We start from the raw sequence: 12,696 nt of genomic DNA, 5'->3' as shown, positions 1-12,696 counted from the left end.
AGGAAAAAATTGGACAAATGGACATAATCTGAATGAAGTTTTTCTCTTAAGACCTTAACCTTTAAATGAACATAACTGTTCATATTCCATTATCAGTTACTGCGTTTTTTTATATACAGGGCAGAAAAAATGAAAAGTAAGCTTTTTGTCAGAATATCCTATGGAGTGAATTGTTGACCGACAGGAATACTTACGAATTCTCATCCCTTCTGAATATTTCTTCATATTATTCATTCTGATATCTTGATTTTGAGAGAAATTACAGCATTCTTATTGGTTAATGAATTGTTCAACAAATTTGACTGGGAATTGAGACATGTTAGATATAAGGCTTAGGAGCATAGTCTCTGCAGAGAAAAATCGTACACAATTATACATATCACAAACATACGTAGAATTACAATTATGCACAATTAGCAGTTGCACTAATGGATATTTGAAATGATCTGTGTCGACAGATTATCGATAATATCATACTGATCATAGGTGACTTTGTTACCTGTCTATTGTTATTGCGTATGAATCAAATGTTGATCAGGAAATTGATGTTTTGATGTTGTCTCATTTTTTTTCTTAACCTCTGTATATAACGAGAAACAAACAATCATGTTCTCGAAGAATCAAGCTACAAAAAAAAAAAACGACTGATCGGCCAAGGGTTTCAAGGGAAAATGAACTAAAAACTTCTTTAGGATTTTTTCGGTGGGTGAAGATTTCTGGAATTTTTTATACCGGGTGGACAACCCCAGACGCGGCGCTCATTTTGACGGAGTAAATGAAGATATTTTGAAAATCTCTTCTTGTTATGTGTGTAGGGTGTTCAGAAGCACAATTTAAAATTATTTTCATATATACAGGGTCTTCGAAAACGAAGATATAAACCAAAGTTAGACTTTTTTTAAATGTAACACCCTGTATTTGACTTCAAAAATGAAATGGCAAGCTCAAATTATGATTTTTTCAGATCACTTTATACCTTAGAAGAACCATTTACGAGATAAGGGCAAAAATGGTTTACTAGTTTCTAATAAAAATCGAAAATTGCTCAGAAACTATCAGGTTAGATAGATAGGAAAAATTTATGAAGATAGTTTCAAAATTAATTTTTACGTTCAACGAGATATAGAAATACCGGGTGTGTCATTTGAAATAATAAAGTTTTCGACGATTATTTGTAGTTGATGTTTGAGAATTGATTATTGATGACTCTGTATATCCCATAGTTGAAATTTTCTTTTATATATAGGAGTAGCTAACTTGTCTACTCGAAGAAATTCTGTCTGTATTATTGGCGTAACTAGTTTCTTCGTCAATTGCTATTAAAAAAAACTCCATATTTTCGGTTTTTCGCCTTTATCTCGTAAAGCGTGCTTCTGAGCTATAAAGTGATCTGAAGGAGCTCATAACTTGAGCTTGCCATTCCATTTTTGGGGTCAAATATAGAGTGCTACATTTAAAAAAGTGTAACTTTGGTCTATATCTCTGTTTTCGAACACCCTGTATATATGACAATAATTTTAAATTGTGTTTCGAGACATCCTACACACACCACAAGAAAAAATTTTCAAAATATCTTCATTTACTCCCTCAAAATGAGCGTCGCGTCTAGGGTGGCCACCGGGTATAACTCAAATCCTGCATATGCTCTTTAAATTTTTAGAATTGATTCGCGAAAGAAATTGAGAATTACGTATTTTCTTCTCTTGCAGATATGGAGTTTTCTGGCTTTTGAAAAAAGCCTATTGCCCCTAGTATCCTGCGCTACTGCCAACTGTCCCTATCTCCCTTTTACATTCTGTAGGAATGGAAGGATAAAGAAACTGCCGGCGATCCTATTTTTCGTCCTCCGATTTCACGAATTTAATTTCCAGATAAAAGACTCCACATCCCTGTACGGATCCAGCATAGGAGTACTCGTTGTGTCAAACTTTTGTGTGAAACCATGTGGGGAAAAGTTTCAAAGCCTCCCCTAGCTTTTTTAAGGGACGATTCAACGATTTCCCTGAGCTATTCATACTTGGCGAAGCAGGTGGCAATATTTCGGTTGAGGATTTCGGTTTCTCGAGGAATTTTGAGGAGTTTCATTTCACTGGTTACGAGACTTTTCGCGTACTTTTTCGAGGACTTGTTAGCTCATATATGTGACGTTCGCTTTTATGGCATTTACATGTGCGAAAATATGGGATACAACATGATATTAAACTCGCGTCGGAAATTTCAGCGATACTCCGTCTGAATAGAGGAGCAGGTATGGTTTTGTTTGGATTCCTCGGCTATCAGAAATTCGATAAGGATTATATTTGAAATTCCGCATTTTGGCTGTTCAATTCAACAGCGGATTATTAGATGATAAATACGAGTTGATATTTACGCGGATGTATTGACATATAGTTAGCCTAGACCAGTTCCATGCATAAGAAAAATATTGCATTACAAAAGCAACGAACAATAACTCATTAGAAGTGTCATTGTGAAGTTTGAGGCCAAAAAAATAAACCAGAGTTATGCAATAAATTGAAAGAAAGAAGATGTCTGTATTTAAAAAGGTTAAGAAGTAAGCAGATTTACAAAAATATGCTTGATTTCCTTGGTGATCAATGTCATACTTATGCGACCTTGAAAAATTGGACTGCAAGCTTCTAAAGAGGTAAATTTTCTATTGAAGATGATGACCGATCGGGAAGGCCAGTTTCTGTGTCAGTCCCCGAAAATATCGATGCAGTTCATGATATGATTCTATCAGACCGTCGGATTGGGCTAAAACGGATATCTGAAGCACTGAATATTTCATAGGAACGCGTTCATCATATAGTTCACGTCAATTTGGACATGAGAAAAATTGCTGCAAAATGGATCCCCAAATATTTGAATGATGACGAAAAGCGTGCAAGGGTAGAAGCATCGCGTTCGATCTGTGTTCGATTTGAAAACGATGTAGACTTCTTAAACCGAATTGTTGCTATGGATGAGACTTGAGTACATTTCTACGATCCAGAAACAAAGCAACAATCGATGGAATGGCGACACTCTGGTTCTCCAAGACCTAAGCAGTTTCGTGTCCAAAAATCTGCTAGAAAAGTTCTTGCTTCAGTTTTTTGGGATTGCCATGGGATAATCATGATTTATTTTTTGGATAAGGCTAGAACAATAGCCGTAGATTACTATTCGACATTACTGACCACTCTACGGGAAAAAATTAAAGAGAAAAGACACGGAATGCTATCCAAAGTGTTTTGTTTTTGCAGGACAAGGCTTCTGCGAACAAATCTCGTTGCCATGCAAAAAATTCGTGATTTAGGGTTTGAATTACTAGAGCACTCCCCTTGTTCACCAGATTTGGCTCCATCCGACTATCGTCTCTTTCCTCAACTAAAAAAAAGTTTGAAAGGTCGTAAATTTTCTTCCAACGAGGAGGTAATAAGAGCTGTGGAGGTCTGGTTAGCAGAGCAAGAAGAAACGTTTTTTTTGAAAGGTCTAGAGACGTTGTAGGTTCACTTTAATAAATGTATCCAATTAAGAGGAGAATATGTTGAGTGATAAAATATTTTGACATTGAAATTTTGTTTGGTTCTATGGTAGGCTAATAATAATTTTTCAATATATCGTCGTATGTGTTCAGAATGAAAAATTTTTGCATGAGATTTGTATCCAATGAAACAGTCACAATAAACCATCTAAAAAAATGTTTTCAGGTCCATTAGACAACGTAAATTTCCGTATCTTTCGCAATTTCTTGAATACATCATGGTGAGGAAGAAGTTCGACGAACTGTCGAAGAAGTTAGTTGATATGTTATCCCAGATTAATTGGATCCTGAAGTATTTTCTCAGTTGCAAACTTTCGGATGAGTTGTTGAATGTGACGCTATCCTGGCAGATTGACTTTCAACGTCGAAGTTTTCTCCCCAGAAGAACATGGCAATGAAGTGTGCCTAAAGTACCCATACCTACAGTGCATGTCTCTAACTTGGAATGAATTCAGTAAATCAACTAGAGTATATTATTCAGAATTTCCTGGGACGATTAGTATTTTAAATTGCGCTCTTTTTGATGTAAAATAGAAAATATTATAAAGCGTGTCCCAAATTTGAGATATGACAACAAAGGAATTTTTCATAGCAATCCCAATATCTTTATTACTACCGGTAGATTCGGGTGACTTGGGACAGTCCTGAAACTTGGGACAATTACCCTCCTTGCAGATTTCTTTGTTTCTTACCCTTTATGAGTAAAGGGATAAACTTATAAGATTATGTAGCGTCTCTTCGGTTAGTTTAACAATTAATTCCTGTTGAGTTTGAAGTGACCAGAGCGTTTGAATTGACAGGAAAAATCAACGAATTCGGGAGAGTAAAAGAGCGTTTTTTTATGGCCCTTATACTTTCTAGTGTCCTGTACATGTGTTTCACTTTGTGCATGTGTAATTTTTTTTCTGGATATGTGGGATATTAAATATGTCATGAAACAAGGTTGTTTACAAATCAAACGGCAACATGGATCTCATTCATTTATTTTGTTGCTTCATATGGTGACTTGGGACAATGCCGAATAGATACAAGCGGCGCATTGCCGATTTTTCGCAGGATATCATTATTTACGTTATTTCCACAAAGAAATCACCAAATAATAAAAGAAATCAAAGTTCTCTTGATTTGTTTAGTTTTTTTACATTTGAGTTGCAATATATTTACTTTGGCTGTAATAGGGCTTTATCATTTAATTTCCTTACCGAATTTCAACTAATAATCAGAAGTTCCAATTTTTCAAAACCATACACGGTCCCAAGTCACCTATTCCATTTGAGAGCTGAGAAATCAATAGATTTTAACTTGTGTCCCAAGCCTCCCAACTTGGTGGGTAACTTAGGACAAGCATAGTTTATTTTTTTTAATTTATATCCGAATTCTGAAGCATGCTATAAATCCTGACCAATAGTCTGAGTGATTTAGCATATTTGAACCTCTTTCTCATAAATAGGTCACCGTTTTAGAAATATGACAAGTTGAATTTCAAAATCGTCCCAAGTCACCCGAATGTACGGTATTCTCAAAAGAATAACATATTTTGGACAGAATAGTCTAGACGGGATAAAATACTTTCTATTTTAAGAAAACACCTCTCAACTGCCAACTCGTGGATGTTTGATCATCCTCCTGTGAGAGGTAAGCAACCCTTCAACAATTTTATCTGCATCAATAAAATCCTTTGTATAAGTGTGCCGAAAACTATTTGTTGCTCATATTTCTCCAGAAGGAAAGGTCGAAGGGATATTTCAGTCATTAGACAACGATTAGGTATTTCCCGAAACATGAGTCAAGGGTTCAAAGAAAGTAGCGATGAATACCTGGAAGTGGGAATTCCTAAATCTTCTATTTGAAGCTTATATTTTAAAGAAAACGGATGACTCATTCTCTAGCTCATGACTAATCCAAATCTGAAAACAGAATCGGCCTATCATTTTTAGATTTCGAGTTATAAACAAAAATTGAGATTTTATTTAGACGATTCCGAAAAGTTCCCATAATTATTTTGTCTTTGAAGTTACAGATCTGAAACCTGAACCATCTTAGGCACTTTCATACGTATAATCTACTAAAAAATATTTTTTTCCAATGCAAAAATAACGAATTCAATAAAAGTTTGCATTTAAAAAAATGAAAGCTCACCTAATGATTCGAAATGAAAAAATATTTTGAGCTCATCAGTGGATTCTAAGTAAAAAAGTGCCTGTAGAAGGTTCAAGTTTCAGATTTGTAGCTTCAAAGACAAAAAAGTTATAAGAACTTTACGAAATTGTCAAACTCAAAAACGAAGTATCGTAGGAGGCTGCGGTTTTCACCAAGGAATCAGCCTATTATTATATCGTCCCATCTATACTATGCCTGGTTAATACAGAGTATGGCATTACCAAATTTCATTGAAATAAATAACACAAAATATTCAAACTCGGCAGAAAATCTTCTTTAATGATCAATTCCCGTTTTTTCTTGACAGTAAGTATCCTCAGGTCTACAATAAGAAATCAGTGAGACATCAACGAAACGTTTGGTCTTTAAAAATGGCCCGAATTCCAATCAAGCACCAATTGAACTTCAGTTGGTATTTCCGATGAAAATTAGGAGCCAACCCCCTTGCAATCAATTCATCTATTCAATAACGAGATGATTGAAACAGGAAACGAATTAATTCTTTTCTCGGAAGGATATTCATCATCTCCTTTTTGCCTCGCATAAAATGATTATCCGGCCGTTGTAATAGGATGAAGATGAGAAGCTGAACCTCTCGAATTTCTTAATGTTGAATATTTAACTTACTTCAGGAGAGAACTGAGCTTTTTGGGATTTGCAGCTCTTCGATTAAGAAAATTGGATCATGTGGCGATATTTCGTAGTAGGTTTGGATTTTTTTTCAGTCCTTGGCCTTTTGTGAAAGAATTTTTCCAACAATAGCCAGACAGTTTTTCTTCCTGCTTATGCAATATATCAGTAAAATAAACCCCCCAGTAATGCTTGACAAATAAGAGATGTTGTACAAGATTTTGCATGTGATTTCAAACAACAGACATATGAGGGTTTCAGAGCTGAAGTGAACCAAGTCCATTCAGCCTAATTTTGAGATGAATGGCTTAGAAGTTGTTTATCACCATTTAATTCAAAAGTGACTTCTTTATTTATTATTATTCTTATGTGGGCATATGCTTACATTTTAACCTTTTGAAATCTAAAAAAGTCACTTTTGAATTAATGGGTGAAAAACAACTTCATCTCAAAACTAGGCTGAATGGACTTAGTTCACTTCAGCTCTGAACCCCTCATATAGTCCATTTACTTTTATTTTAGCACTCGGTTGGCCATAAAAATTTGACACATTTCACTCTATATAGTACGAAAATGTGGGGTTATGGTGCTTGTGAAGACATTTTTGGGTTTTAAATCAACGCTATGTTGCTCGTTCTAAGTAAAAGTTTCTGTTATTACGCATTTTTTCACAATGTCGAATCTCTTCGGAAAATATGTGACGAACATAATCGAAGTTTATACAAACTGATTGAAGGCATACCAAATCCAGTTATTTGCATGGAAAATACAAGAGATCAGTATAATATCATAATATGCACTAGCTTGAGGAGAGTTAATGTTCGTTATCTCATTTGGCTAAAGTTGGAATACGGTACATCCGTTGTAGATTTCAAAAATATTAACCCGAATATGAAATGCATATATGATGCAGTGGTTGGGAATGGGTATCTCCCGAAGGAATTAACAGATAATTACAAGAACGTTAAATTCTTCAACAAAAATCATCTTGCATCAATATAAGTAAAAGAAATTAAAGAAAGTTTCAAGTCAAGATGAACTTCACCTTTGAACAAAAATTTCACATGAATAAACAATTAACAGGACAACTGGCGCGTATTTGTGGCTTCATCATGATACATTGATATAATAATAATAATTAGGTATTTATTGGTACCTTAAGACATTCACAATGTATAGGACAAGTCAAATGAAAAATATATATAAATATAAAAATCAATTTTCGGGAACTTATTCTACGATGACATCATCGAAAATCCTGTAGTAAACTTTTCGCATTAATTCACTCAAACATAAAATTCTCAAATGCCACCACTTTTTTGGGTCTCCCAATAGAAGGAAATTCTTTGTCATCCTCTTCATTCACAATCTTTATTATTGTGGAAATATTCAGCTGAAATATAAGTCGTTTAGATTCAGATGAAACATTATAAGAATTTTCTTACATTGAATATGTTCGCTACCGTCTGACGTTTTGTGGATTTTGGAATAGATAACTATTTGAATGAGCGGACCTGAATTCTAAATAGCACTTCCTGAAACCCTGTCTCTTTTTTCAATCACTTTCGGCATTTGCTTAATAAAAATTGATATTAGTTGTGGCAACGGCGTTATGACATTAACGACATTTCATGAGTGCCAACCTTCTCCGTTCTAGTTATAAAAACTTGAGAAAATTATTTCATCGCCAACCGACTGCTAAAATAAATGACACTTTTTGACAAGGAATCACCCATCAAATTTTTTCGCAACTATCCATTTATACCCTACAGAACAGGCCTGTTCAATTTCATCTCTCATTTCCTCAAGCCTACAACTATACTTTTTTAGGAGAACATATGGATGAAATATCATATTCGGGATGAATATTGATGACCGCAAACTACCCCTAGTAACAGAAAAAACTATAACTGAATTTAATAAAAAATTTTATTCGTACTTCCCATAAACTTTCGCAATTACTGCCATGAAACTGTGCTGAATGGCGAAAGATAAACCGAAATGCATTCAGCATTTCAGCATATCAGGCCATTTTAAATTTCATGCCATATTAAAGGTATCGTTAGGGATGGATAATTCGAAATTGAATTATTTTATCGACATCCAGCACAACAAATGCAAAGGGACAATTCGAGAAGCCTGATTGAATTTCACACACATCAATATCATAATGAACAAAGAACATTTTTAATCATGAATGCTCGGTCCGATTTACACATGTGAATGAGGTTTAATTAATTCAAATCGTACAATTTCCCTCTATGAAATACCATTGTATGGTTGGCATGACAGATTTTGGAATAAACAGTGAACGAGGATTTTGTTGTTTCAGTGTGATCTTTTTTTAACAGAAATATGAAATTTTGAGAATATTTATCAGCCGCATGCTGAATTAATAGATGATAAATTAACTCAGAATTGAAATGAATCTTACTCAACTCCCTTATTATTCTTATCACCGAATTCATACTCAATCTGAGACTTTTAACAAACATAAACATCCTCTTCTTCAACCTATTAAAAATATATCTGGCTTTACTAAATAAAAATGCTAAGAAAAAACTGTTAACGGGGTTTCAGCGAAGTAAGTCATGAAAATTAATTTCCCTGGAGAGTTATTCTTCACGAGATTTATGTAATGTATCTGAAAACTTCAAGAAACACAATTAGATTATTCCTCCTAGACTTTCCGAACTTTCAGACAGACGTTGGAGTTAGGAAAAAATGATTTTACAAGAATTATCATCCATCATCGACAATCTGAAATATGTGGATCGTCTTTGAAATTAATTAACTCATTAAACTTTGAATATATCATTATTCAAGCGCTAAACAATACAGGAAGCTCAATTGAAATTCTTCCCTATAGCTGGAGAAAATTTTATCGGAATATTTTTAGCTCTTATTATATTGACACATATACAGGGTGTATATGAATAGTTATGAAAAACATTAAGGGTGTATCTTTCATATATAATTTTTGGAGCAGTCCCTACTTAGATAAAGAGATTACATTATATCTATAATACATGATTAGTGGTAGCCAATATCTTGACGAATTGAAATAATCTTAGCCAGAATAGATCAAATAAATGAAGATTTCTATCAGAACTTGGTTTCATTGGAGCATTCGCCACTTTGTTACACGTGCATGTCCTTTCCCAAAATGATCCCCTCATTCTCATTTGAAGTACATGATCTTTAACGTATGCTCGTGTATTTTTTAGATCACTGACAATTATAACTATAGATTCTCAATAAAAAATCTCCCTTTTCCTTACAAAAACTTCTATTTAGGACTCAATACATGAAAACACTTCAGCTTGATTAAGGGTGAAGATCTGAATTATTTTGTTTCATTTTGACTAGGAAAATCTAAATTTACGAATTTCAGTAATCTAATACTCGAAATATTGGAAGTTTTTGAAATATTTTTAGCCAGTTCAACAAGCAAACAATAAAGAATTCTTCATGTACCCGATTATTCTAAATTTGTGAATATTCGCACATTATTCAAGGTCAGAAAAATTTGAACTGACCCCTGCTTGAAGCTTAACCAAAGATAACATTGAAACCTTATCTCATTTCAACGGAATATCAAACAATGAAGAACAATCGAGCAGGCCTGCTTTCAGAGAAAGTGGTATTATTGAATATTCCTTTGCTGATGATGAAGGTAAGAACAAGCAAAAATATGTCTTTTATTGACTGAAATTAAGCCTTAAATATCTTTTAAACGATTTATTTACAACTTCGTTTGAGTTTGAGTTTCCGAAAATGTTAGTAACAATTCCTACCTGAGATAATATTTCTCGGAATCATTATGCATATGGCTCCACCCCTTCGATCGTGAAGAGGGGGTGAAATTTTCTAAATATAAAAGAAATGCCCAAAATTCATCTCATCCGTTCTCAGCTATCTCTACTTCAAAGTTCTAAGACAAGTTTTGCGATAATTTTGAGTCAAGATGAGTTTATTAGAGAGGTTAGTTCTTGCTGTTGAAAAACGTCCAAGCTTATGGTACCCAGGCACTCCAGACCCATCAGAAACATGGGAGGGGGTAGCAGAGGAAGTGTTCGCCAATCCGAATGAAGATTATGATTGGCTGTCGGACGCAGACACCGAAGAGAAAGGTAACTTTTTGTACAAATCAAAGTAGCAGCTCCATTTATCATAAACAGTTGGAATATTTTGTTGTGGCCTTCATCGTATGATTAATTTTGTTTGAAAGTGTACTTTCTTCAATTCAGTCTCCAATGATTGAATCGTGAATTCTGGACAAAAAAACGGGAACAAGGAAAGCAAAAAAAATTGTTGTTGATTCATGTGGTTCGAAAGGTTGGGAGTTGGGGAATGTAGTTTTTATTTATTTTTTTTATTCAAACGTCTCTCGTTATCATTATTGATTTCTGAGATGCTTTTCTAGACTATACATTGAAATTTTTTTTATTTTCGTAGATGTCATTGTTTTCAACTTTTTTTATTTTTGCAGCTCTATACTGTCAGGATGAATGGATATACCTACGCAGACAGTATGTGCTGTACATGAAGCATATGGATAAAAATATCTATACGCGAAAGAAATACAAGGACGGCCATGCATTCAAGCCGCTGGTTTTGGAGTTCTTGACTGTAACTTCAAATAGGGTTGAGAGGTTAGAAGCAGTCAAGGATAGACGTCTGCGTAGGTCATCCGATTACGGGTACACATATGAAGACCCAGAGCCGTGGAGCAAAGCGGACTTGGAAATCATAGAGGATTTCCACGCAGGGGAGCTGATGGCAAAGTACAGAAAAGCACGGGAGGAAGCCAGAAATGCCAGGGTGCCGCCGCCGAGGGAGCAGATTCCTGAACCGACCCTGAATTTCGCTGGTTATCCTGATTTTTTGGTGAAAATGGTGGATGACCTTGTGGGGCCTTCCTCGGCACAACGGCATCGCCAACCGGGAGCGCAAACAGGTACATTATACCATTTCCATCTTTTTTATCTGAAATTATTAGAATAATTTTTTGGCTAAAATCGATAGAAGATATTAATTGGAAATGAGTTTCACTACGTACCTACTTGTCGACGAGTTTGCAATTCAATAATTTTCTCCTTGAATTTCAGGTGCAGTACGGAAATGCAAAGCAAGAAGGCGTCTTTTTCCATACTAGGAAGAAATTGCTGCCATCTGTAGAAATTTGCATTTTTATGCTTCCATATATAAACCCCATAATATTGTTAATAGTTTTTATTGTAAATATTTCTTATTGTAAATAGTTCTTATTGTAAATAGTTTTTATTAATATGAAAATAAAATTTCAATGATGAATCGAAAATTTCTTTCAATTATTGAAGTTTCCCTCAAATTACCAATTTAATAGAATTAACAGGGTGTGAATGCATAATTCTGGAAAAGTGGTGAGGGGTAAGCCCTTCTAGAAAACGAGTGGCTTTCTCCTATATAATCTTAATATAGGTGCGTTGTGAGAATACTCTATATTCAGCAACGTCTCGCAGTTTTTCATCTGCTTCTTCAGACCTACAAAATTATTACTAACATTAAACATCAGACAACAGCCACAAGCACGTGCGAATAACAATCTAGAACAATAATATTACCTCTATAAAATATGATGACCCTTAAGTCATCCAGAATTGAAATAGCATAAGAATGGAATTCTTATTCAAGTATCAATTATTCAAGTATTAAAGAAATTTTTTCCTGGTAGCTTCTCTACCAGGGAAACATGAAATATGATAAACGTTGTAAAATAACATCACTGAACAATTTTTTATTAACCTTGAATTCTTCTTCATAGCAATGGTCTCTATACAAAACAAAATACCATAATATATATATATATATATATATATATATATATATATATATATATATATATATATATATATATATATATATATATATATATATATATATATATATATATATATATATATATATATATATATATATATATATATATATATATTTTTTTTTTTTTCTTTTTATTTATTCATATTTTTTTCTTTGAACGTGTTTTTATTTTACCAAAATATTATTATATAAATTACTAGGCGATCGGTGTTGTTTCAATATTTAATTTTTTTCCGTGCTTCGACATTGTTCGATGTTGTGATATTTTTCACTCGATCTACTTGTGAATTGAGTTGAATAAAAAACACTGAATAACCTTATATCTATATTCGTTGGATTTGGTTACATGAATGATGTGAGTGAATAGACTTCTTATTCTAGAATGACGCTGTGTGGTACTGGTACGGCCCCTATATTCGTGGACAGTACGGAATGTATATGCGCATGGTACATATAAGTTAAGATTTGAATGTAAACAATACATGCCGCCCCCCTTGAAAGGGTTGGCTTTCAACAAT

At 34.0% G+C, this 12,696-nt stretch overlaps 1 protein-coding gene across 2 annotated transcripts; it reads left to right on the top strand.

Moving 5' to 3' along the window:
* The first annotated feature begins 10,273 nt into the window (after positions 1-10,273).
* On the top strand, positions 10,274-11,532 carry LOC123320638. 2 transcript variants are annotated; one of them, XM_044908010.1, is made up of 3 exons: positions 10,274-10,449; positions 10,809-11,276; positions 11,428-11,532. In XM_044908010.1, exons 1-3 carry the CDS (start codon positions 10,284-10,286, stop codon positions 11,472-11,474), a joined length of 681 nt encoding a protein of 226 aa, XP_044763945.1. In that variant the 5' UTR covers positions 10,274-10,283; the 3' UTR covers positions 11,475-11,532. The 2 variants fall into 2 exon arrangements, with proteins under 2 accessions (XP_044763945.1, XP_044763946.1); XM_044908011.1 differs by lacking the exon at positions 10,274-10,449 and adding an exon at positions 10,462-10,671.
* Positions 11,533-12,696: the final 1,164 nt, after the last annotated feature.

The sequence above is a fragment of the Coccinella septempunctata genome, chromosome 9, assembly GCF_907165205.1.
Source record: "Coccinella septempunctata chromosome 9, icCocSept1.1, whole genome shotgun sequence".
NCBI classification, from domain to species: domain Eukaryota; kingdom Metazoa; phylum Arthropoda; class Insecta; order Coleoptera; family Coccinellidae; genus Coccinella; species Coccinella septempunctata.
Note: the sequence above shows the minus strand (reverse complement) of the source record. Positions and strands in the feature narration are given on the sequence as shown.